Source organism: Pelecanus crispus, chromosome 18, assembly GCF_030463565.1.
Source record: "Pelecanus crispus isolate bPelCri1 chromosome 18, bPelCri1.pri, whole genome shotgun sequence".
Classification (NCBI taxonomy): Eukaryota; Metazoa; Chordata; class Aves; order Pelecaniformes; family Pelecanidae; genus Pelecanus; species Pelecanus crispus.
Window position 1 is genome coordinate 4,931,842 of NC_134660.1, and position 27,158 is coordinate 4,958,999.

Here is a 27,158-nt window from a genome sequence, read left to right on the forward strand (position 1 = left end):
TCAGACAGCTGTGGACTGCTTGATGCTGTGGAAGCTGACGCGGGTCGGGGAGGTGGGGATGGACATGGCCCGAGCCACGCGGGCACGGATGGAGTGCTTGTCCTGCCACCGGTGCCACCGCTTCCGTACAGCTGATCGGACCTGGGGGTGTGAGACAGAGGAGTGAACATTTAGTCACCATGCAGCTGTCTGAAGTTGTTCAGAGGCACCAACCATCCTCATCCTCAGCCTTTCAACCAAAAACGGTACCAAAACCCTGCTCCGCCCCCCAGGGGCAGGGAGGGTCCCAGGAGCCCCTGTCACCTCCCAGGGCACCCAGCCTTGTTTGATGCAATGCCGGTGAAACACAGCCCTTGCAGCTGTGAAGAGAGATGAACCTGACCAACGGTGCCTCAGAGAACAAAATGGAAATAAGAGGGAGAAATAAATCTGAATGGGGGTTCTGCAGGAGAGCCAGCATCTTACATGCTACATTGGATCCTGCAAGGGGCTAGGAGAGGTGTGAGTGACAGTCAGGGAGGTTTTATGGCTTGTCTGGTTCATGCTAGTGGCATTTCTTCAACATTAATTCCACCCTACAACAGCCCAAGTGCTTTGTGTGGCAGGTAAATAGTGAAGAAATGCCTTTTCATTGACTGCAGTGTGGGATGGCCCTGGGAGAAGGGCAGTGGATGCAGGTGGCTGAGATGGTGAGGTTGGGTGAACACTGAAATCCTCAGCCAGCCCAGCTGGGATCAAGAGATGAAAGACCATGAACTGCATGGTGTGATAGGCTCCTGGGTCACCAGCTAGCTCTAGTCCAGCCCTTTTCCTCCTGCATCAATTATATATGATTTGGTAACAAAGCAAGCTTGTCTGGGACAAACTCTTCTGAGCTAGCAAAGGTGCAAGAGCATTTGGGAGGAGGCAGAGGAAAGAGCTGCCCAAATGATTGGCTCCAGGAAGGAATTTCCCAGGGAAGGGGGACCCTTCCTAGGGATGGGGGGACCCTTGGCTCTTCTGCTGCACCAAATCACATGGGTGTGCCCCCAGAGCATCTGTTCTCGGGGCTGGATTTTCCTCCTCCAAAGAAGGAGACTGACAGCAGCCATTCCTATCTGGGCACAACCTGTGGCTGCAGATGTGCCTGGAGCTGGAGGTAAAGCACCAACTCTGATCAGCAAATGCCTTCAGCTGGGGAACTGGGTGCCAGCACCCTCCAAGCCCTGTGCAGGGGCAGAGCCTCAGGCTGAGCTTGCTTCTGCTTGCAAGGAAGGGAGTGGATCCCCCCAAACAGCCCCCAGCACTCACCTCACTGTTCAGGAAGCAGTAGAAGACAGAGACGAAGAAGCCCTGGAAGGAGACAAGCAGCAGAGTCACTGTGGAGCTACAGTCAGGCGCTACCCCCAGGCTCAGGAGCTTTGGAGCAACACTGGGGTTTGGGGATGTCTGTTTTTGGGAGGGGGCAGAAGCGGAACAAGGCATCAGCCAGGACAGGCTCCTCCACATCCCTTGGTGGGGGGACTGGGATGGAAACTAGTGCTGAGGACCATACCTGGAAGGACTCCAGAAAGGAGTTGAAGTAGATGAAGACAATCCTAGAGATCTCATCCTCTCCCGGGTTGACAAAGAACAGCATGTAGGTGATTCCCAGCAAGGGCAGCAGCACCAGCGTGGCCTTGACTGCTTTCCTGGGGAGCAAACATGGACCCGAGCTGCTGCAGTGCAACCCTGGACATGAGGACTCTCCCCATCCCACTCCCAGCATCAGCATGGCTGGGACTGGTCTGGCTGGGTCTGGGCAAACCAGTGACCGGGGGAGGATGGAGCAGAGTTGAGCTGTTTTCCAATGTAATCCCAAGTGACTGGGCTGGTTTGAGCACTGGGCACCTTCTGTGGTTTCTCCATCCAGAAAAGGGCAGCGGATAGTGGAGACCTGACCTTGAGCTGGCGTAGAATGATTGCTTGGCTGATCTAAGGCTCGATTAAAAAGGAATTAAGGAGAGTAAAATAATTCACACCCTTCAACATGGGTTTATGAAAAACCTATCTCAGCTGATTAATTTCTTGATGAGATTACAAGTGCAGTTTGTGAAAAGTAATAGTGCTGATACAAGATCGGGGCTTGGCATGTCGTTCATTTGGACTGGGGACAAGAACAATGCCAAATCAACACTTTTTGCTTAAAAATCCTGTTAATGGACAGATTACAACATTAGCTGAAAACAGGAAAAAGTCATCCCTGGCAGGTCCGGGCTGGGCAGGAATGGGGCCTGGGACCTGTGCTGCATTGCTGACCTGGAGGAGAGCCACAGCCACTGACACAAACTGGCAGATGGCACAGAGGAGCGGGAAATAACTGAGGACATGAGGATCTTCAGGCTGACAAACCATGGGACAGCACATGCACTGCTGTAGCTTCCCCAGGGGAGCAGCCATAGTAGCAGGGGATCCATCAGCTTTTTACCAAAAGCCATTACCTAATGTGAGCAGGAGCTCTCCAGGCCTGGTTTAAGCAGGACTGCACAGTTTATAACCTACCAAACTCTCCAAGTTTTCCTGTCCCACAAAATGTTTGTGGGAAATGAAAATGTTCTTCTGCCCAAAGGTGAAAAACCTTCCTTTGCCAAAATCAGGAAAACAGTGGAAAACCAGCAGTCTCTCAAATGCTGACTGAGGCCAACCAGCCTATTTCAATAACCTTCATCTTTGCTCACCCCACACTGAATCGTTCATCCCAGCTCAATACTCTGTGATGAGGAAAGCTGGCATTTCCCAGTGACAGCATCTGAATTTTTCCATTCTCAGTTGAAAAAGTTGCCCTCCACCCAAAACTTGCTTCTCTTGACCCAGCACACAGTGAGATTCCCCGATTCCTGCCCAGAAAATGATCCAGAGAGAAGCATTGATAAAGACCAAGGTGTCTTCTCCTGTTCCAGGTACTTAGAATCATAGAATCGTTTAGGTTGGAAAAGACCTTTAAGATCATCCAGTTCAACCATTAACCTAATACTTTGGAGAGCTGCACTGACCACGCACCTCCTAAGTTGTCTGCAAAATATTACACAGCAGGGAAGGGTTAAATCCTCCTGCCACATGCTGCTGCGAGCATTGTCCTTGCAGCTTCACGAGGACATGTTTGGGGTAGCATCGATTCATTACTCTTGCCTTGCCCTTTGCTTTGCTGCCAAGCGGTGATTTGATTCTGACCTCCATGCCAGGATTTGCAGCTCCAAGGCCGGTGAGCTGATCGGGTACCACCAGAACAGGTTTTTGCAAAGAGACTCAGCTCCCAATGGCTCCCTTCAAAGGCAGATCCAGCCATCCAAGCTCTCACTGGCCAGGATTTTTCAACAACCCCAGATGCAATGGCCATGTGTCTCCAGAAAGCATTTGAGGTGCTCTCCATGCTCCCATCTCTTTGATACTTGGCTGATTTGGCTGTTCCTATCCCCCCTAATCGTGCTAATGCAATTTCTATGTCTGCTTTCTGCAGGGTAGCTCATGCTCTTACCTGTACTGGATCGTCTCTGACGTGGTTGAAGCTCGGAGCTTCGTCATGAGGATTCGGACGATGTTGAACAGAAAGATGAAGTTAATCTGGAAGGAAGAGGGCACCTGGTTAGCGTCTGCTCCCCCAATGTTTCCTCCCATTTCGTCAGCAGAGGCAATGGGCCGTGCCAGAGGAAATGGGAAAGTTTCCTCTTGAACCTGATCTATTGCCTTCCATGCACCGGAACAGGATGTCTGCATTTATTGTTTTTAAAGCACTTTAGCAATATGATTTAGGAGTTTGTTCAAGGGAGCGGGGCAGCAGGGCACACCAGGAGACTGGCGAGGAAGGGCAAGTGTTAGAGAAAGGGCTGAAGGTGAAAAAGTTGGAGGGGGAGGAGGAATATAAGGTGGATGAAGGGATTTTGGGAGAGTGGCTGCCATCATGGCAAGGAGCTGCTTGGCCACTGTCCTGGCTGCCGAACAGCTAATGAGGGCACGGGAAGGCAGCACTGGGAGCTGAGCACAACTGACAGAAATTAGAAGTGGCCTGGCTACCTGATGGCCTGGGAAATGAGAAGCAGGCTCAATTATTCAGCAAGGCCAGTTGGTGCCGGTGATTAGTACTCCCTCAGGTTTTCGTAGCATTGGGCAGGGAGGGAGGAAAAGCTGTGGGACCTTGTGCACAGTTTTCCCCCCTACAAACACAGGCTGGACCCTGGCACTGGTGCTTGTGACTTGCCACCTCTGCCCCTCTTTGTCCCTTCCCAAAAGAGCAAAGCCCCAGCAAATTATGGTCCGTATGACCCCTGGTTCAAGCATCACTACTCAGCCAAGGGCCAGGACCAAAGTGATGTGGGTCAGGGAATGGGACTGAGGTCCCCAGGCTGCTGTGAATGCCTGGCAAAGCACCCACCTGCACCCAAATAGTGTCAGGGCAGGGATGGAGGGACTTACTGATGCATGTAGGAGTCTGCTGATGGGAGCATCCCTATCAGAGTGAGGTCTCCAGGCTCCCTTTCTAGCCCATCCCAAGCCAGCAGGATCGGTGCACACTATTTCTCATTGTGGATTAGGTACCGAAAATGTGCTTATGGTGCAGTTTGGGTGCAGGGAGCTGGGCTTGCAGGGCAAGGGGCATTGGTGCTGTGGGGCAGCACAGCCAGCTGCAGCAGGGCGATGTTGAAGGAGGGGGTGAGGCCCTGTTCAGGAACAGCCTTATCCCATGTGCAGACGGGAAGGACCCTAGATTTAGCAAGCAAATTCACTTTGCTCTTACCAGAAGCACCAGGATCATGGGGCCTTGGTAAATGTAGTCAGTATAAACTCCCGCTCGCTTCCCAAACCAGCACCTGCAAGGCAAGGACAAGTAATGTCAGGGACATCTGGTGTCAGGGACAAGCCTGCAGCGTGAGTGACCTGGATTTACTCCTGTCCTTGCACAATCTCTGTAAGTCACTGTTCATAGGGTGAAAGCACTACAACTTAAACTACTGTGGCCACTATGTAATAGCTTCCCTGGGAACCCGGTATATGGATACGCATGGGGACTTGTGGGGTTGTTTATGGGCCCTGTGTGGATGTGGGAACTGGTTATTGTAGGACGAGCAAAGACTACCTTACACGCACACAGGTCTGGGTTGGCTCTGTCCCCAGCAAACCCTGCAGGAGCTCACACAGCTATATCCGTGTCCTGGGAGCACCTTGTTGGGTTTTGATAAATCAGTGCTGTGTCTGCGTGTGTAGCACAGGGCTGCCGAAGTCAGGAGGCAAAACTAGCATCGAAAAAACAAGACAAGCTGCCATTCATCTAAATGGGCTCCTTTTAACTTCCCAGTCCACGTGATGAACTCTCAGGTGCCTGTTAAGTCCTCAATTAGCATGTCTTTGTGAAAATGGCTCAGGTGGTGGTAGCTTATATCTCTGCTGGTAGATTAAATCCAAGCTCCATTTAGCAAACACATTGTAGGAGCTCAGGCTTAATCTCACCTTTTCCCCCTTAAAAAAATCTCATTTGCCCTTTGAAGAGAAAAATGCAGCAGCAGGCAGCTGCAGGCAGGGCTCATGCAGCAGAAAGCCTAAAGGTGGGATAAAAGAAAGAATGGAGGAATATTATCTTTTTTTCCTCCCACCCTTTCCATGTACCCTGCCTCATGTCAGCCCTTCCAGGCAGGATCTGAGCCTGCCACAGCCCCTGGCACAACTGATCTCTGGGGAAGTGGGATAGAAAGGAGAATGGGGAATGAGAGCAATCAGGCTCACTTCTCGTTGTCGTAGTACAGCTTCCCGATGGCCCAGGCAACGATGATGGGAAAGGGGATACCTGCAGATGAACACACAGATGAGTCTCAGGGGGTTCAACGTTGCCACAAAATTATGCTGCAACAGGGATTTTCTCACATAGGGCAAACCACTGGGTGAGATGAGACAGCCATGCAAATTCCATCCTCCTGCTCCTGGCAGCCTTTTTGCAGCTATTTGGGTGCCAGAAGGTCTGGAGCAGAGGTGGGCATCACCCATCACTAAAACCGTGGGTACCTGGTGGGTGAAGGGGAAGTCTTGGTACTTACACCAGCCAATGCAGATGAACATCCACTTGCGGAGCTTGTCCGTGGAGTAGGTGAGCACGATGGCTGTGTGCAGATAGCAGCCCTCGCCAAACATCCAGAAAAAGTTGGTGACGTGGAAGTAATTGTAGGCGGCAGTGACCAAGCGGCACCAGACCTGCCAAGGGAGTTAGGAGAAGGCATGGAGGGTGAAGAGCAGAGCTCTGTGTTACAGCGGTGAAACTGATGCACAGAACAACGCAGACCCCAGCAGAGCAATTGAACCCATGTTTCTCATAAGCCTGCATTGTCCACCAACCACCAAGTAGCCCTATTTGGGCCCTTAAGCTGCTTTCGTGGCCTCATATCTAGGATCCTCAAGCTCCCCACACATCCCAGCAGCTTAGGGCCAGGCTCAGGCCAGCTGCCTGGCAGAGCTGCACCTACCACATTGCTCTCGTGCACCTCTGGGTTCATCGTGAGCTGCACCACGAACCATGTGGCATTGCGTAGGATGAAGGCTGTGATCAGGTTCCAGTGGATGATATTCCTGAGGCACCGGATGCTCCTGGAGAAAAGGGGACAAGGGACCATCAGAGTGTGGTGGGCGTCTGGGGGCCAGCCACATCTGAGCTGGGAGTCAGGGCTGTTTGTGGAGCTGAATGTCTTTGTTGGGACCCCAAGGGTGAGCTGCTGGGGCCATGCCCAGGGTGAGGTGGGCAGAACCAAGGCTAGGAGGTAGAAGGCACCAAGGAGGACCCTCTGCCTCCATAAGCCGGTGCTTTAAAAAAGCAGCAGGAGGAAAATAACCCTGAGATAGGCATGATCCCTCCAGACTGGAGAGCAACGGCCATGGGGGAGGATATGGCAAAACACAGGGGCTGGGTACATCCCCAGTCTGAGGGCCATGGGGTGACCTCCCTGGGCTCATCCCCCAGACAGGAGCACAGCAGTGGGTCAGGTCACTCACCGCAGGCGCATGAAGAGGATGAAGGCCACGAGGAGGGCCCCCAATGAGACGCAGTGCCCCAGGTAGTTGATGATGACGGCGATGTGGTAGTGCAGCTTGCTCTTCTTCTGGTGCGGGGAGACGGGGAGGGGGTCAGCAGCAGCCCCAGGTACCACCACAAACCCACCTCCTCCACCACATCACCTCTAAGAGCTGCACCACAAATTTTGGTCCCTTTTTCAGAAAGCAACTGGAGCCCACCTGGTACAGGACAGTGGAGATGGGGCTGGAAGGGGATGCAGCTGGTCAGATGGGGCTAATGTGGACAGGATAGACACCAGCCTGGCCCTGCAAGGGGCTCAGGTGTTTCACATTCTACCCATGCCAGGGCAGCTCACGGTTGCTGCACCTAAATCATCCCTGCTCAGCACTGGGACATCCCCAATCCATCATCTGGGGAAATCCTGCTGTAATTCAACCGAGCTCACTGGCAACGTGCCATCGCATGTCTCAGTTCATTCTCCATTGCCCTCAGGGCAGCTGAGAGGCTGGGATGAATTTAGGCAGAGGGAGCAGGGGATCTCGGGAAGGTGTGAGTGATAATTAAATTAATTGATCGCTCCTCCTGTTAGGCACTCATCCAACCTGTGAATTAGCAATTAACTGAGTGAGAAAACCATTCCTGGCAGGAGATATCAGCATCTTAAATACCAGAGGTGGTATCAACTGCAAATGAACTGCCCGTACCTTGTATCTCTTCTCCTCTGCTCTGAGGGGTGGCTTGGCCTACTCAGGGGCTTGTAATTCTTGCCCCGCATTTTTCTATCCCTTTCCACTTCCTAAACAACTCCTTTATTTCATTGCCAGCGGGGAGGGATAGGGTTTGCACTGAGTGCTTGTGTCAGGAGGGAGCTGGAGGAGGGTGACGGGGCTGAAGGGTGTGCTGATCTGCACCCAGTGGCCCTGGGGCGAGCAGACTTCACACTGCAAATCCTCGTGGATTTTTAATAGGGAAGGAAACAGGCGTGCCTTTATTTTTGGCAGGGAATGAAAATGCAAATCAAGAAGGGTGTCATATATGCTGCATGCAGCCTTGTATCTGGGATGCTGCTGCATGCCCAGCCTGCAGCTCCCTTGGGCCATTCCTGGCCTGGATGCTGTTGCCCTTCAAAATCCCATTGTCTGTCTCTCACCCTCCTGTCAAGAGCCCGGCTGAGTGGGCCACCAAGGTCCTACCTCTTCGCTGAGGATCTCCTGGCACTGGGAATAGTTGACCCGTGCTGCCCAGCTCCCGTTAGCGAGGCACTCCCTGTAGCCATTATCTGAAAGAGAGGGTGCACGTCGAAGGGTTAACGGTGTGTGGGGATGGGCACAAAGATGTGACCTGGCGATCATCACTAATGCAGGGGTTGCTGGCATCAAGCCAGTGGCATCTTTTGCTTTGAAGCTAGCTCAAATGCTGCCTTTGGCTGTAATTGCAGGACCAAAATCCCCAGAATGTTTCAGACCCGCTCAAGGGCCTTGGGTCTGTGCCAGCGATGCCCGTCGGCACTGGGGGACCCCCATGCCTACCACCACCGAGATGCAGTGGGAGCAGCATGAGTTTGACTCGCCTTTTCCCCTCCTCTGTGCCGTTTCCTCGAGCGATCATGTGCCATCCTGCTGCAACAACAGTGTGAAGTTTTCACTTCTCTCCCTGCGTTAGGAGCTTTTTTCACCTCCCAGCAAGGATGGCCAGTGGCAAGGCTAATTGGGAAGGAATGGCCACAACAACCCCAGAGCAGTCTCCGATTAGCATCAGCTGCAGGGTGATGCCAGCACTGGGGCAATGCTGGGCTTCTGCTATTAATGGGAGAGGCCATGAGCCTCATCAGGGTGATGGGATGGGACAAGGATGGGAATGGCTCTTAGGCAGACACAAGTATGGATTAATGCAAAGAGACTCCTGCAACAGCATGAGAGGCACCACAAAGCAGGAGCCGTATGCATGCGATCTTCCACTGCTGCAAAAATGTGTGGGACAGAAAGATTGATGTTTTCTGCGGGAAGCAAAACATTTCTTTCATCAAAATCAGCACTTGGGTGGTCAGAAACTCAACCGTGTGCTAGGAATGGCTTTGGGCACTTTTGAAGTGCCTTCATTTTGTCTCCCGCTCCCAGCACCTCATTGGCAGTGACAATGCAGTCACCCGTGCCAGGAGGGGATGAGCCTCAAGGTCGCCCAGTCCTTGCTCAACTGGGGGTTGTAGACCTCTGTGTCACCTCCAACAGCAGGGCAGGTTCACTCCTCTTCCCCCGTCCCCAAGATGGGAACATCAGCCCTTTCCCCCTTCACAGGAGCACATCCAGGAGGAGCTGCTTATAAAGCTGCTGCTGTGAAAAAACCCTCCTTGAAATCTGGGATATGAGGGCTTTTTGCTTTTTTGGTTGGTGGATCCCACAGAACTCCCCAACGAGCTCTGTACCCAGAGATGTATTTTCACTCATGCCCTTGCAGCCCCCAATGCACGTGGCTCTCTGAAATTCCCCATCCCTCATCCACCATGTCCCCACCAGTGCTGCTCATCTTACTCGTGGTGTTGTACCGCACGCCGTAGAAGTATTCAGGGCAGGGGCGAGCTACCAGCAGTCCCACAGCACTCCGGGGCCAACACGTGCCTATCAGGTCTACTGAGGCGTTGCACTGGGGACCTGCAGGGAAAACGGGTAGAGGGTTAGTGGAGGTCTGTGGGCCACCGTGGGCCACCTCCAGGCTGTTGAAGGGTCAAGGTTTGCCTGGAGATCTGGGGCTGCAGTCCTGGCTGAGCTGATGGGTTGCTGCAAGCTCAGCCCCCAGAAGACCTTCATGGCAGACACCAAATGGGGTCTGTGCCAAGACTCCCCAAGGGCTGGTTGATCCATCCTGGCCATGACTGTTGCCCTGGTCCTGTCTGAGCACCTGGATTAAACCCAGTTCTGGCACAAGCCTGGTTTTCTGACCTAGCTTCCCAAGTCAGCTTGGGGTTCCCTGGCTTTGGTCTTCCAGCTCTGCTCCTTTCTTCAACCATGACTTCGGCATCCAGCCCCGCAACAGCCAGCAATAAGCCAGATTTTCTCCTTCCCAGTGGTGATTCCAGCCTGATGCTGGTGGGATGCTCCCCAGAACCCCTCCAACTGTCTCACACCTCCTGGCTGCAAGATCTCCTTCCTAGCCGTTCTCGTTGGTCTCTTCCAGCCTTTCCTGGGAAGAAAACTCCAAGTCTGCTGCTGCTATTTCAGATTTAAAGCAGGAATTTTGTGCTTTTCCCAGCTACACAAGTGTGCTAACATAGGCATTAGGTAGGCCAGATTGCAGGCTTTTTTATGTATAATTTGTGTATATTTAGAACAACATGTACTGTAGCTAAATATGTCCTAGCTACATCTCAAAGTGAGGTAGGAAGCACAACGGCTGTAATATCCATATAATACAATCCTTGACAGGCAGCAGATGGATGGGCAGCAGACCCTGGAAGGGGCAGAGTTCAGTGCAAACCGCTGCTGGGTACCAGAGATGTCTGTGCTGCCAGCGCAGAGAAAGGCATTGCCATTTCCTAAGACAAAACACCCCAATTTGCAGCTCTCTGGGTGCAAGAACACAGTGTTTCCTCTCCACCCAGGCTCAATGGTTGTTATTTGAATGCCTTTCCTGAGACTTGCTATGGATAGAGCTAGCTAAAGCAAAATATTTTGTTATTAGTATGATGAAAGTTTTCATGAGGGAATATTTGTTTTCATTGATTATCTGAAAAATTGGCTCCTTGGTTTCTTGGGATGTTCTCAGAGCAAATTTTCAGTGCAATGAAAAGGAGGGTTTTCTTCAAACATTTTTGCAAGGGAAAATCAACTTCCAAGTGTGTGAGCTGGGGAAGCATCAGAGCATGGTGAGCATTACCTTCTGCCTTCCATAGCTTGTAGTGAGAAATTAATTTTAATTATGACCTTTGCTTTTAGCTTTGCTAATGTGTATGGTTGCTGTGGCAATCTTCACTTTAAGTTTACGGTTTTAAGCCTGTACTTCTTTAGGAAACAAGGTGCATTTAATCACGTGTAGTGTGCGTGTCTGTGCTTATCTGCATCCATTAGCATTTGTTGAGCTCCTTAGCTGTTTTGACCCAAATTTGACAGATAAATAGAGGGTCATAGAAAATGAAGTTCCTGTTTAAAATTTTATAATAATATGCATCTAGGTAAAGAAAAGAGAACTGGTAATTTCTTCAACTAAGGACAAAGTTAAATTGCAAGTGCTCTCTCCCTGTTAGCCACCTGGGAATCCACCCAGGTGAGAAGTCACATGAATATGTGGAATAGGAAAAGCTTCACTTGGAATAACCCAGCTTAGTAAAACGGGGCTTGCACAGTGCTAATGCCCAGATCCACTCGTGCAGTTGTTGAAAACCCTCCCTGTGACTGCTGGGGCTGAGCACAAACTCCATTTTCTCCCCATCCTCTTGTGCCTCCATTTCCCTCCTGCATCCCAGGGGCTGTGCTGGGGCACAGATGCAGAGTGCTCAGAGAGGACAAACAGGAATTAAAGTCAGCAGAGCCGGAGAGTGGCAGCAACAGTACTCTCCATCAGTAAAACAAAACCACAGCAATACCATTAATAACCAAAACCAAGATAAACTCATGAAAATGATGTGGTCAGACAAAGGTGGCATCGTTCCGTTATACATCTGCCCAAGTCTGGATTTAATATCTCCACATTTCTCCAAGGCACTCGATTTAATGCTGCTCGGCACTGCTATTAAAGTGCTGTGGCTGCCCACTTGATGACAAACTGAGTGGATGGGTCTTGCAGTCCCACCATGGCAGGGATGCAGGGTGAAGGTGGAGCAGCATCACCAGGAGCTCAGTCCCCTCCTTGTCCCATGGGTCGGGGTTGCGGTGTGGGGTGTCATTTGGGCTTGGGGGCTGCAGTCGGGTGAGCAGAGGTCAGGCTCAGCCAGGCTGTAGGAGGCTGCTGGGACTTCACCCTGTGCACAGCAGGCTTTGCCCCAGCACCGCTGTAGGCAGCATTTTGAGGTCTGTCCCACCAGTTTTTAATCTAGTGGGTGGCTGTTACATTTTTCCCAGGCTCACACTGAGAAACACTTGATGAAGAAAAGCTGCAGAAAGCAGATGTTGCTCTTCCTGCTCTCTCCAGCATATAGGGAAGAAAAAAAGTCTCCTGCTGGGGAAGGGTTAAGTAAAACAGCGAAGGCAAAGAGTGCCATGAGGGCTGTGACATCCAGTTTGCCCAGCACGACCATCTGCTCCAGCTGCTCCCCAGTGGCACGCGGCTCCCAGCATTTAGAGCACTGTTTAGCATGGAAATTATATGTATCAGTGCTAAACGCTTTCATATCTGCTTTGCGTCCCATCCGTATTTGCAGGGGGATTATTCTTCCAGGTTCTGCAGACATCTGCTCCAGCTTTCTCGGCACCCTTGGCTGCTCAGACAGTTTTGGTCTTTGCAGCTTTACAGCAAGAAAGGTCAATGAATTTCCTACCTGCACCGCATCCCCCTGATTTGGCTCCCTCCCACACAGAAACACAGCATTTAGGGTAGCAAGGAGCTGGTCCTGCTTTGAGGTGGGGAATGTGGCACAGGGGAAGTCACTCAAATCCCTTCTCACCCTATTTCCTTTGGGTTGTGCTGGTTTGAAGCAATATAAAGCATTTCCTCTCTTCTGAAGAAAAAAGTGCCTGTCCAGGGACTTACACTGAGACAACTATATCACAATAACTGTCTCAGGATAACTATAGCAGTATCTCTCCTGTTTATACAAAACAGCCTTCTCCAGCCTGCTTCCACCACTCGCAGAGGCCCCTGAGATGGCTCCAAGCTAAAGCCACGCAGCCATGTGAAGCCTGGCAGGGTAAAGCTCTCCAGTCCCAGCTAATCTGCAAAAGATTTTGAGCAAATTTAAAGAGGATGGAGCATGTTTATCCTGGGCCAGCACCACAAGATGTGACACCACAGTGCTCTTGAGCTGAGTCCAGGAGGTCTGAAGTGTTACTGTAACATCAAACCATTGCTAGGATGGTATGAAGAGGACTAAAGCAAAGGTTGTGCTGATATAACCGTGCTGGTAAATATGTCCTCTCTCACAATGGGCAAAGTTATGCACCAGCGTAGCATCCTAGCTTGCTGCTGTGCCCCCAGTGACACGACGGCTGCTCAAAGGGCAAAGCCTCTCTCCCCTTGTGCAATGCAAAGGGGCTAGGAGAGATGATGGAAATCTGAATCACAGGCTCATCCCTGTGCTTGAGAGCGATGGGTTTATTTATCTAAGGTGTCTCAGGAGGCTGAGTAACAGCTGAAAGGTGTTAGCTCATATGTCTACCTGTCCTGAGCTCTTACTCAACCAGAATTATCTCTGTCCACCCCTGATCTCCTCGATGACTGCATTGCTGCTACTGCCTCTTGAGCAGGCTGAAGCCTCTGGCTCCTTGAGGGTGTCCCTGCTGCAGCATTTACATTTGGTAATCAAGGCTTCATCTCCACATCTAATCAAAATATACTCACTGCAGGCAGCACGCAAAAGGTTGTTTGTCCCTCCCGGGCAGCTCCACCACTCTGCTGGAGCAGGAGGAGCCATTTCACACCTTATTGACCCAAAGCAAGGGCCTTTGGGGGGATGCTCTTATTTCAAGGTGCTGATGTGCCAAGGGGGGGTGGCTCAATCCCAGCTGCGGAGACACTCAGGCTTTAAATGCTTGGGTAACACCTTGAGGCATTGAGGGAAATGGCACTGGGGGACAATTTATGTTAAGATCGCGTTGAAATTGGGGTGGTGGAGCTGCTTGCTTCCCTCTGAGTCAGGTACTCAATATGGCTGGGAGCAACTGTGATTGTCTCAAAATACGTAGATCCTTGTTCACACCCTACCTCCAGCACTGCTTTCGGTGGCATTGGGTGCTTCTATTTATCTTTGTAAGAGTCCAGTCCTTAAAAAGTCCCCAGCAATCCTCCCAAGCATTCAAGTTCCATGATTCTCAATGTAAAATAATTACACAAGCTAATTCAGTGTTATGATAGAAAGTGCCTTTGTAATGAATTTTCAGCTTGTTGCTATTCACCATCATTGACTGTCCCCTTGGGTCTTTGCAGCTATTCTGGAGAAGAATAAATAGGAGGCATCAAACCTAGCTTCTGCCATTGGTATTTGATGCATCTGCTCAATGTCATCACTTCAGACTGATCCACGTACAGCTTCTCTGGAGCATATATATTTATTGACTATATACTGTAGTGGGTTGGATTTGGGGCATATCTTGTTCTCCTGATATGACCCATAGAGTGGTTGGAGTTGTGTTATTACCAAGAGTAGCAGCAAGCGGTTTATTCCCTGGTATTGGCTGGGCTTTGCTGGTGGGTGAGCAAAGAAGCATAATCCCTCATTGGCAGAGTTTTCCTAGCAAAGACTTCTAGTTTGGCTACAACTGAACAGAGTAGCTGGCAACGATTTTAATACATCCAGTCCAAAGTGCAGTTTAACTGCCATAGTGGCTGCTCACGCTGAGATGTACCAGGACACAGTTTCCTACCAGAAAACCTCACCACCTTCTTCCCTCCTCCACTGCAATAAAATCTATGAATATAAGAAAGTTTCTCTTGACATCCCTGTTTCCTAGATGATGGAGCAGAATGGCTTTATTGATACTAGTATACACTTAAACCGCTATGATTTTCCATATAGGTGAGTTCACATTTTTCAGTTCCCAAACCTGCCCCAGTATCACTGCTCTCTCTCGGTGCTAAGTCCCTGCCAGGACCCACTACTGCCCCTTTAGCCCCTGCTCAGCTCCTTTATTGGTATTTCTACCTTGGTGGGAGAGATGCCAACGAAGCTGAAGGGAGAAGAGGCGCTGATGCTGTTAATTTGACCTTTATGAATTTGAATTTGAGTCTCTCCTCAGGGGAGTCAGAGAGTGAATGAAACAGCAGCAGCACAAGAAGGGACTGCCGGAGCAGCATCAGCATTTCGGGGAGCTGAGCTGGAGCAGGTGGAGAGTCTCTTGGTCAAACTGTCACCCGCTGTGAAATGTGTTTCCAAACCTGTCTGATAAAGTGCCCGTGAAGGAAATGCTCTCATCACTCACTGCTCTCCTGTGCTTCTCAGCCACAGGCTTTTGCTGTATCTGGACCAACTTGATTTGCTTTATTTAAATGGAAAGCTATGGTCCCTTCTCCTTCAAAAAAACCTCCAGTTAAAAAAAAAAAAAAAAAAAGACATTTCTATTCAGTTCTGCCTAGCTTTGGTGTAATTTTCCTTTGGTTTTGGTGAACTTGCAGTGGCAGAAAACCTTTCTTCCCACAGGAATGGGCTGTGCTCCCCTCTGTGTCCTGAGCACACACACAGGATTGAGGACAAAAATTTATTATGATAGCAGTTTAACAGCTTAAAGGAGTGAATCGTGCAGCCAGGACCAGCCGGGGCTATTAGCAATTGGGTGCCAACTCCTTGGGCTGATCCAAGCTTGAATGCTACGAATGGCAAAACAACACCCTGAGCACTCTGACCTCACTCTGCTCGAGTGCTTTCTACTCAGCTGCTTTGGAAAAGCCTCATCTATTAATTAGGAAGAGGCTTTCCCATCTGTTCATATTCTCCCTTCCTTCCCCAGGGAAGTGCCACGATGGGAAGCCGGCCTACAGCTGCAGGGGGATGCTTTGCCCCGATGGGTGAAATGACCTTGTCCCTCCCTGAGAGGCTTTGTGGCAGGACGAGGCGAGAAGCAGCTGTGCACAGACCCCAGGGAGCTGAAATCATCAGGAAAACAAATTCACTGTCTGAGGCGATCTGGAGGCTGGGAGCCCTTGGGACAGGCACCTATCCACCCTGCACAAGGGATGCTGATCCTCGCTGCATTCCTTTTCAAGCCTCATCTGGGAATTTCTTGGCTTCCAGGTGTCTGGGGGTGCAGCTGACCCAACTTCCCTGATGCACCACGTTGACCTCAAGTCCAGCCTGATATGATTTCTGCCTGGAGGAGAAAATATTCACTGCTATTGAGGAAAGCAGCCTTTCTTGATGGAGTGGCCAATTGTGCGTGGATGCCCATGTGTCCCAGCACCGGCCAGAATCAGGGGCTCGCCGAGAGGTATTTTTGATGCATACCTAAAATATCAGGTTGGACCATCATGCCTGTGCAGGGAGCCTGAATGCCAAGGAACATCACCCTGCGTTAGGGACAGTGTCCTTAGAGGGAGATGGATAAATCAATGCTGATAAGAGGGCGGGACAAGGGAGCTCTGTGGGGCTCTGCTGCTCTGCTTCCTGGGATGAGGGTTTGCTTACAACGCCTGCACCCCATGAGCTTGGTGAGCATCACCCAGGGCCTGTCTCCACCACACTGCTGTGAGCAGAGAACTTTCCAGCTTAGTACATGCACCTCGGAGAGCGCTGGCACCCTGGTGATATCACTGTCCAGCCATACATCCTCATTAAAAAGTGTGAGATTAAATATGAAGGGACTGGTGACCTGAGAGAGGAGAGCCCATGCTGGGCTATTTTTCAGAGGAGGGATGCTGCACACGGGCACGAGGCAGGGGCCCTCGGTACATCCAACTGGTGCCCTGCTGAGCCATGTGCCGGAGGACTGCTGGGCTCATGTTATCAGCATGTGCCATTTCCCAAGGGTTACGCACATTAACAAATTAAGTCTCACAGCCTCGCTGCAATTCTCATTAGCGTCATCCTAACAACTCTCCATGTTAAATAGCCTCAAAACAAAGTTTCCAGTTTTGTAAATAGCCCTCCCTAGGAATCGCTGCCTGAATCAGGCAGGGTTTAAATGGACCCCAAGGATGAGGGCTGGCACTGAGCTCCACTTACCAAGCAGAAGACATAAGACAATTAGTTTCATGTCTAACTCTTGTTCTAAGCCCCCTCCTTGAGCTGGAAGTGGCTGTCACTCACATGTGCCAGCCCCATCCCAAATTAATGAGTTCCTCAGGGATGACAGGTCGGATGTGTGGAGGCGCTGGAGATTTTGCAAATTGGAAGCCTGACAAGTTGTGCTCCCCTGTCCCAGGGTGATGGGCACTGAGGTGCACTAAGTCCTGCCTGGATTCAGGCTAATAAATCCCTACTGAGCAAAGCCCAATCCTGGCAGAAAGCAGCACTCACTGCTTGAGGGTGGTGGGGATTGCAGGGCATATCCATCAGCAAAGCCATGGCGGAAATTCTCCCCCCTCTCTGCCCTCTCCCCTGGGCTCAGGAGATTCCAGCAATGGGTGGCAAAGGCCATGAGCTGGGCACGAGGAGGCTCTGGGACCTGCCTGCTGCCCTGGGTCGTGCCACTGGCTGCTCTGTGCATCACAGAAAGTCCCTGTGGTGCTTGGCCAGTGCTTCTGTGGGTCAGAGCCCATGGAGCTGGACACATGTTGCACCAGGGAAGATGAGTAAGAAGAAAACAAATGCTGTTTATGACAGCCTAACATGGCCAAAGAAGACCACCTTGCTGAGCAGAGTGATGAAACCTTCAGGCAGCAAAGCCCATGAGTAATGACCACCTTTCTTGTCTGCACAGTGCCCAGGCCAGAGACACACGGGCATTTCCATTTCCACTGGCAGCCATGCTTTCCCTTGGCTTTCTGCCTCCTTATCCTGGGCTAGGGGTGCTCTGTGGATGCTGCTTGCAGGGCCATGGTGCCCTGGGCTCGACTAGGCACTGAATCAGCTGGTGCCAAGCTGTAATTTTTTAAGAAGGAGTTTTTAATGCTGCTGTTAATGGGAGCTGGGTGGAGGGCAGCCATCCATCAGCACTGGGCCTCCACGGCCATCCATCACCCTCACAGAGAGAGCTGGTCTGAGAAGCAGGGACCTGGACCGGGCAATTGCTTGGTGCCCGCTCTGGTCTTCATTCAATCATGGGAAAACAAATTCTGCAGCATCCCTGAGCTGGGGAGGACTTTTCTCCTTGTCCCCGTGAGCTCATCTCCTCTCCTTCAGCCACCTTTCCTCCCCCAAAACCTGTCACTGAACCAGGCCCGTCACTGCTGAGGTGACAGCCAAGTCACATCTTGAACAGCACTGGGAGATGGAGGGTGGCCGAGCCCTGAGCACATGGTGGTCACACTGCACTGGCGATGTGGTCTCCGCAGAAAGTCACGATCTCCAGTTGTCCCCCCTGGGCAGAGGAATGGCAGAGGGGGGTGGACATAGGGGACAAAGGTCCTGGTGTCCCAGGGCATGGCAGAGAATGGGCAGCATGGGAGCAGGGGCTGGGCAGATGTCTCTTTGCCCACCTCCCCCTCAAACCCAGCCCAACAGACATTTATTTTCTCTATATTTAGCTCTCCTGAGCTCTGCATCTATACCTGCCTCAACTGTCACCCTGCAAAGAGGTTGATGCAGCAGCCAGCACGGGGCTGCAATGCAGCCTCAGCACAGCCCACCTCCCCCCGAAAAGGAGCCGGGCAGCTGTAGAACAGCCCAGAGACACCCCCTTACCCCCTCTTCCAGCCATCCCTGCCACCGGGGTCCCTGGGGATGGCTAGAGTAGCGGGGGATGCAGGGCACTCACCCGTGTGGTTTGTGACAGGCGGCAGGCTCTCGCAGTACTGCTCTTGGATGGAGGCTGCAACGGGGCTATCCCAGAGGAGAAACGCCTGCACGGGGAGAGAGCAGACCACAGGTAGGGTTATATGTGCAATATGGTTATATATGCCGCTTCCCCAGCCCCCAATCACTCCTTGGACGTGGCAGCAGGTGGGTCAGATCTGAGCTTGTCCATGTCTCGGTGGATACCACCCCCAAAGCTGCACAGTGGACATGTACCCATTTGCAGGACAGGTTTCCCAGCCCAGAAGGAACTGGGCTTATCCAGCCTTCGGCTGTGAGCCTGATGCTCTCTGCTCTGTTTCCCACCCGCTGATCCTCTCCTCCCCCAAATATCCCCCTCAGCAAACCATACTGCAGCCCTGCACAGTCCCTGCCAGGCCACGGAGCTTCTGCTATTTAGCAATTTAATCAACACTTTTAGTTTTAACATCTTGGCATCCTGAGAGCAGACAGGGGAAAAACATGATGAGCCTGACACCATGCTCAGATTTTCAATACCTTATTAAAATCGCAGCCTTGTAAGCTGTCAGTGGGAAGATGTTAATACACGTCCTTAAGGAGATCTGATCCACAGTCAACCAGGTCTGGCTAAAGCTTTTTTTTTCAAGAGAAGGCCTTGTCTGCAAGCACTGCCACTCCCACTGCATTGGGAAGCATTGACCAGGATCTATCCCATCCCTTCTCCAGAGCAGCTCCCGGGTGGCTCTGCTGCTCCACTGGAAGTGAAAACCATCGATTCCGTCTACATGGGGAGCTATTTTGGAAAAGCTGCTCCTGAATTATGGTCCCTTTGCAGGCATTTGTGGACACTAAAAACAAGGAAGGCAGTTGCAAGTCGAAGACGGCAGAAGGACGGTGCTGTTAGACCCAAGGCTTACCAGGGAGGCAGATGGGGGAAGGAGGGGACCTGCTGTTTTGCAAAACACACAGGGTCCTACCAGAGCAGCTGCCCATTTTCTCCTCCAACTCAGTGCGGGCTGACACAGTGACACAGGCTGATCCCCTCTGCTTAGAGGATGGGTGCCGATGGGTGGATGAGGTGTAACTCCATTTCTCTCACCCCAAGCTTGCCCTGCAAGGACTGACCAAATGCCTTGGAGAAAAGCTCACTGCTGACTGATTGAACGGCAGAGCTGTGCCCCGAAATACAAGCACAATGCAGACCCCTTGGGAAACTCAAACCTGAGCCTGGAGGCAGGAAAGGCTGCAGTCACCTCTGCTTGCATGCAAGCTCCCAGCTCCCCAGGGCAGACCCCGTCCTGTGCCGAGCCAATACAATGAACACCAACCTCTGCCTTCCCCACCGGCCAGGCTGGTCGGTAGTGCCTGATCTCCCTTCCCCAGGGCCATTTACCTTCAAAACTGCTCTGGGTAGGGAGGAGATGGTCCTCCTCTTGCCCTTTAGCCATATAAACGCTGGCTGCTCTTACTGGCACACCCAGCAATCCCCTGCGCCTTACCACAGCATTAGCAGGATTTATTCAGACACAGAGACAAGCTCAGCACCCACTTGCTCTTTTCCAAACAACTATTTACTGCCTTGGGAAGTTGGTTTTGACAGCAAGAGAGATGTCAGGCAGACGTATAAAAGGAGCTGAGAATAGCTTCCTTGTTATGACTGCTCCAGATGGCACAGGGGATCTGGCAGCTAAACCCTGCCCTGAGAGCGGGAGCTGTGTGGGGCCTCCGTTGTGCCGGTCCTGCAGGAGCTGGGCACCTCCTGGGTCTCTTTGCCAAAGGCTGAGACCACCCAAACTCCAGGCGTGGGGTAAGCGGGGCGTTGCAGGGTCAGCTCCCCTCTGCATTGATGCTTGCAGCTGGCGCCCGCCAGACCTGGTGGCTCTTTGCACGGGCAGCTGGGTCAAAAGAGTTCCCTCCCCAAAGGGGCTGGGATGGTTTGCCTACCTGCACAGGCTCTCAAGTGTTAATTAGATGTGTTTCTCCTAATCGCAGCCTGCTCCAGCCTGGCAGTGCCCGTTCTCCTTCCAGACACAGGGAGAGGTCTTGGCACTGAGCAGCAACATGGACCAAGCTACAGCTAGAGGGGCGTATGGATGGAGTGCAGTCTCTGGCTCATTGCAGGCTTTGTAAATGAGCTGAAACCACTACAGAAGGAAAAAAGAAGGAAAAAAAGCTTCCCCAAATCACAACAAACCCTAACAGCTTTATTACCAGGCCCTGAGTCTTGTCTCACTGCAATGTGGCCAATGCTCTCAACAGAGGCAGAGGTTTTTTCCCCACTCCTGTCAGCCCCAGCTTGAGGGGGATAAGCTGGGGAAAGTGGCAGCTCCAGGTGGATTTGCACAAGCCAAAACCATCCTGACCTGGCACCCTGATGGTCGGGCTCTCTCCTGTGTTTCGTCCTGTGCGGGTTACTTTAACCCCTCTCCAGGCTTTGCAGAGAGACCAGGTCAAAGCTCTGTCCTTGAAGAGCTTCACCTGCCAGAGCATTGCTGCCGTAAGATGCCACATGGTGCCCAGCAGGTCCCAGCCTGGCCGGGCTGGAGCAAAGCACGCCTCAACAGCCCAGAAACAGTGGTGGGTCGTGCTCAGGCCAGAGAGGGGCCATGTCCCTCTGCCCTTCCGGCCCTGCTTTGACATAGGCTATGGTAAACCATGCTCTGCGGTGAAGAACACTTCTGTGACCTCTCTCAGACTGCCAAAATCCCAGAGAGCTTCAGCTGAGCATTCAGCTGCACAGGGAAAGAAAAGCAATCTGCTTTCTAGAAGCAGCTGCTTTGCACAGAGGTCCCGGTCAGCCTGGGGAGTTGCTCCCATGGGGACGATGGTTCTGCTGGAGCTCCACGGGCCCCATGATGCCCTACACTGGCAGCAGCTTCTCCTCCATCAGGAACCACCAGTGGCTCCACTGCTGTAGCCTCAGCATCCACCCAGCTCCCTTCCAGGCTCTGCTAATGTCTCTGTTTTACACACGGGGAGGCATTGCAGCAGATGCCAATGGCGCTGGGTTAACCTCAGACCTCATGGAGCAGCACGTTCCTTCCTTTCGCCCCCAATTTTCCTGCAGCTGGATCAGCCAGTCCCCACCAGTCCCCACTGCATGGTTCAGACACCAAAACTTGATGCTGCTCGTGTTTACTGCATCCCACACACAGCAAACACCAGCTGCAGTTGGTGTCCCACCACCCACCGAGTCAAGGCTGTCCCAGAAGGGAAACTGAGGCACTGAGTACCGCTTGCCTAAGGTCACTCAGGCTGTGCTGCACCATGTGGGGTGGGTTGCTCCTATCTGGACCCACCAGCTGTGCCCTGATGTGATGCCATGATCCAATGGGTTTTTTGGAGCCCACGAGGGGCATGCGGTGGCCAGTCCCCTGGGCCAGGAGATGCAGCACAGCAGGCTGAGATGGTGTCAGTGCTTTGGCATGAGGAGGCTGGGGGTCTCACTGCTGGTATGGGTGGTAAGCAGCAAAATTACACACACACACACACACACACACGGCATCAATCTCTCTGACCTGCCACTGACCTAGCAGCAAAATTCGATTAATAACAATTAGGAATTAATGTCCCCCTGCAGTGCTTTCCCTCTCCAATGCAATCCACAGATATTAATTAATATATTCACACCCAAGTCAAACATCAACCCCCCCGCCCCGTACTACCCAGAGATAGGCTTGTCCCCCCTTGATATCTTATTGCCTCAGACAAGATCGGATCTGTGTGGCAGGAAGGGCTGACAGTTCTGAGCAGCAAAATAGATGGCTCGTAGCCTAATTAGCAATCTAAGATGGGGCTTGGGTTTTCCACTGCTGACAGGGCTGTAATTGGAAAGTGGAGTGATTAGCAGGATCAAGCGGTGTGAGCCAGTGGCTTTGCACAAAGCTGGAGAGGTCAGCGGGACCGATGGATGGTGATGGCCACTGAGACCCCCCTGGGAGGGGTGATCAACACGAGCCACCCTGGAGTCATCCTTGCTGTAGGGACCTTTCTTGGTTCTGCTCCCCAGCTTGGCTGGGCTTGCTGCCCCCTGAGACACTGGATTTGGAAGAAGACCTCCTGGGACACATGGGTAGGGGAAGAAGGGCTGAGTACAGCCTCTCTGCCCTGGATCTTTGCTGAGGTTCCCCCAGGTGTCAGGCTGGGATTGAGCCTGCTCTTGGCCATGAGCCTGCAGGAAAAGGTGCCAGGCTTTGGGTGTTAAACACAGTGAGGGTTAAAGGAGCTGGATGTCAGCCTCAGATGGCAGAGCAACATCAGCGGTGTGGGAAGGGAGGGCACGGAGCAGCACGTCTTGCCAACACCGCAGCCATAGGCTGGAGGTGGCCTTGAAAAGCCTGACCGAAAGAGCTGCCCCTTCAGGTGTGCTCGGAGGTGGCCATGGTGCCTCCAGCCCCTGCTGCCCAGCCCTCCCTGTCCCCTGCCTTCACTCCGCTGTGGGGGATCTCTTTACCCTTGTCTCCTCAGACTTCCAGGCACCGTCTTCTGCAGCTGGTGAGCTTCTTCCCACCTCCACCTTGAGGGCTTTCACTTGGAAAAGTCCCATCCCCAGCACAAGCCACGAATGAAACCCCAGGGAGCATCTGGCCCATGAAAGACCCCCTCTCCAACCTCTTGCCTTAGCCCTGACAGAGACCTGCTTTCCCACCCCCTGAGTTCAAGGTTTCTCCAAGACCCCCACTTTGTTAACAAACACCCCGGTGCTCCTTCACTTGCTTTTGTGCAAAGCCACATCAGAAGCCCTGCTAGCATCGAGGCATCAAGGCAAAGCGCAGGCAGCAGACTGAGGCTTAAAGCAAGAACCACAGGGGGATTTTCTGTGGCTGATGTTACTCAGGGGGAAGAGCAGGCAACAAGAATGCCTCCATCTGGCATTAAAATCTGTGAATTTATGAATTTAACGATATTAGAAGGCCAGCCCCCGTCATTGTGTAGACAGAGGCTTTGGTGTGAGTATTTATTCTGTTTGGAGTCTCTTTCTGAGCATGCTGGATGCAGACCCTAACAAAAGAATATCAATCAGGGCTACATGAATGCCTGTAAAACCTGATTTACGAGCAATTAAAGGTTTTCCTGGATTAAGCTCTGGTCTCTCTCACTTGCCATAAATAATTCTGAGTTCATTTATCTATCAAAAGACGCATGGATTTTTGAGGCATGGATTTTTGGGGACAGGTGAAAAAAAGAATAATGGCATTCGGATGGTGGAAGCTAAAGGCACAGACAAGCTGGGGAAGGGGACACTGCGTGAATCAAGGCAGCTCCTATGGCATCTGGATTTGCCAGAGCAAAGGCTGCTAAGGAAGAGTTGGAGTGATGGACACAAGCACACGGGAGGGCTGTTTTTCTAAGGTTGTTGTATTAAACTCTCCTGCAGATTGTAGATATGGGACCTGTGTGCATTCACAGATATTTTCATTCTAGGCTTGGAGATTTGTTTTCCCCAGCTGCCTCCTAAGACCCACATCTCGGCTGCCCCAAGCCCCCTCCTTCACCCATCACTTTTTTAGGGTCATACCCTGGCCTGAACATCCACCATTTAATTCACCTATAATTTTCCTCCGGTTTATCTGCAGTTACAGCTAGGGAAATCTTGGCCACAGCAAAGCTGCATCTGCCGTTGCCTTTCCAGGGTGAAAAGTACAGGATTTCAGGGTGGAAGAGGGACTATGATCTGCAAAAGGCCAACACCCTTTGCCCTCTGCCACCTGAATGGAGGTGATTGCTTCTGCGTAGGTGACTCACTGATAAAGCAGAACACCCTGCAGAGCAGGAGAGTCTCTTCTATTAGCTCAAAATACAGTTAGGGAAAAAAGGAAAAACAACAGATGGGCCTCCGGGTATGTTATACCATCTTCGGAAAGAGCCACCCGCTCATGAGTGACAGCTCTCAAGTGTTGGACAACGGCTCCTGGGCTCTCTTTGTGGAGGGAACCCTGTGCTAATGATTTGTGCTTTCCTTTGGGTCCAACACTGTTCTCCAAGATAAAACCACAGATGCAGCCCCTCTAAATGCTGCAGGCTCGGACCTCAACTTGAGCTTGTCGCTCACAACAAACTTCTGGGCCAGCCCTGTGCAGGATTTTTGGTGAACAGAGCTGTATTTCAGGGCAGGGTTGAGCTGGCTGTGCTCATCGTATTCCTATATATTCATCCTATGGCGATAGAGCAGCTATTCTGGGAACAGGCTGTGCCATTTCCATTCACTTCTTTACTGGAGATGCGAAACCACGGGGATGATTTCATACACACTGAATCAACTCTGGCTTTTAAGGAAAGCGAGGACTGGAAGAGATCCCCAGGGTCAGCGTGTCCTGCTACTGCAGCTCCGCATCTTATGCAAGGATTTGAGCAGCAAAGGGGTAGGGGGCTGGTTTTTGGGCTTATTGCTGCTGGAGCTGATCAAGGGAGAGGAGAAGATACCCCACCCCCAGCATCAAACTCTGGTTTTTTTCATAAAATGCTTTTGCAAACAGTTTTATCAGCCCCAGAAATGTCATCAGTTCCTGGTAAAGCTGCAGGTGAACTGTCTCTTTTTAACCGCTTGTTTAGTTTGTTTAAGTGAGTTGCAGGGTGCCAGAGAGCATTTTGCAGCAAGTTTGGCTGCCTGTCTCCTGGTCTGTCTGACCCCCTGAGGGATGTCTACCCAGCAAGGCAAGGTGGACAATTCGATGCTAAACTGGAGCTGCTGGCCAGATGCATGGGGAACGCCTTAGCTGTGCCAGCCCAGGGATGTGCAGGCTGCAAAATTTGCCCAAGTAGAGCAGATTTATCCTTGCTGAGCTTTCCGTTGGAACCCAACTGCTGCAGTTCTCTGCACTCGCAGGCTGGACACTGCTGTGGGGATGCCTGGCTGCAGGGACGCACTCACTTAAGGCTGGAGTTTCGTGGTCCTTTAGCCCATGCTGTCCCCAGGAGAGGGTTAGGATTGTGCTGGAAAAGGGTCTGAATTTTGAATGCATATATTTGTAAGAAAAAATAGATAAATTGACTGCAACAGGGTGTTTTGTAGATTGGGTGTTTCTTTTTGGAGGTGGCTGGGAGAGACTTCTCTTTGCTTGGGCTGGCTTTCATGACCCCTTCCTGGTCCCACCCCGCAGTGCAGGGGCGGTTTTGCTTTCTAACTCTGGAAGCTTTCTAAGTATTTGGCCCCACACCTTCACAAGGAGACCATCCTTGGGGAACACCTAGGAATGGCTAGGGAAACCCCTGAGCCTGAGGTTCAGCAGAGGATGGGAGCTGTGTCTCAGCACCTTTGGGCTTGTTTTCTGACCCCCTTTTGCTCACACAGTAGCTATTGGGAGCTGTCACGCTTGCTTGGCTGTCCCCATCTCAGACCCTGCCCATATTGCACTGGGTCTGCAGCTTTGCCAGTCGTGTCCCCACATACTGGCCAAGGAGGACCTGGGCTGGGGGGAAGAGATCCTGCCCTGTCTCACCTTCATTTCTTACATTGGAACCAAACAAACCCCAAACTGGGGAATAAAACCACAAAAGAGCTCCTATAAAAGAGGATTAGGGGTGTGCAGTTATAGGAGAAAGCAGCTGCTCAGAAGAGGAGCTTTCAAAAGCACCACCAACTTGGCAAGGAGGTCACCTGGCGCATATGAGCTCTTCTCATCACTTAGGTGAGAACTTTCCTATCCCAAAGGTGCAGCTAAGTACTCCTCCCTGCTCTTACCATCAGCAATACACAGTGAGAAACCAGCCCGCGGGGTACGAACCGCAACGGTGCTAACGGGGAGGGCCGACCCTCCGCTTTTTCTGCCGTTTTAACTCTGCAGTCACAACTGGGCCACTGAGACAGCATTTTGCAGAGAGCTAGGCAATTTTTTTCTTTTAACCCTCTTGACACAGAAGTTTAATCAAAAACCTGATCATTTTGTTTAACTACCTACCTAGGTTTGTTCAAATAATGTTCGAGATTTCACTGGAAACCTTTTCATCTCCTCATCTCCCCAGGGTTTGGGATTTAAACATGCTTTGGACCGGGAGCATTTCCTTTCTTGATAAGCCCTCGGGGAGGTGGAATATTGCTTCTGACAAAGCATTTGCATTTTGTGCAGAGCTGCAAAATTAGCAGTGGCTACAGCTCCACAGCGAGCAATTTAGAGAGGAAAGTCTCGTGCTTTGCAGGTGGGGGGAAAAGGAGAGGTTTCTTTAGAAAATCAGTGAAGGGAGATACAATTAGGCATTGCATTTTTGTTGTCCCAATCCTTCACTCCCCCAGAGTGGCCACCCCCTCCCAGCAGCCTAAGGGAAACTGGTGGCAGCTGGTTTCACTGGGAGGTGTGAGGCGGGGAGCTGCTGGGAGAGCCGGGCTGCGTTCGGGAGGACCTGGCTGCAAGTCTCCCCGCCTTTAATGATCCTTTCCCTGACTCCATCCCCCTCCCCGCTAGTTTTTGGGCATCATGAGCTCTTGCCAAGTCCCCATGCCTCAACCGGAGGAATTCTCCCGGGGGCTCTTTGTGTAGCGGTTTCTCCTTTTACTTTTCCCTTCCTTCAAAGAAACAGAAAAGTCATTGTGGAGAAAGCAAGCGGTGCAGGGTGCGGAGGGGTGATGGGGAGGAAGGCAGAAAGGCCCTTCTAGGAGAAGAGGACGTAAAAGCATCTTACCTGCAGGAGGAGGAGGAGGGCAGGACGCAGGCTGGGCACCAT

The 27,158-nt window shown here is 51.7% G+C and overlaps 1 protein-coding gene across 1 annotated transcript; it reads right to left on the reverse strand.

Annotated features, from left to right (window-relative positions):
- CRHR1 (corticotropin releasing hormone receptor 1) lies at positions 1-27,158 on the reverse strand. Its single transcript, XM_009490894.2, has 13 exons — positions 27,117-27,158; positions 18,502-18,586; positions 9,538-9,657; positions 8,203-8,288; positions 6,988-7,094; positions 6,465-6,585; positions 6,042-6,195; positions 5,734-5,794; positions 4,751-4,823; positions 3,494-3,579; positions 1,535-1,670; positions 1,291-1,332; positions 1-141 (listed from the first exon to the last, which is right to left on the reverse strand). Exons 1-13 carry the CDS (start codon positions 27,156-27,158, stop codon positions 1-3), a joined length of 1,254 nt encoding a protein of 417 aa, XP_009489169.1.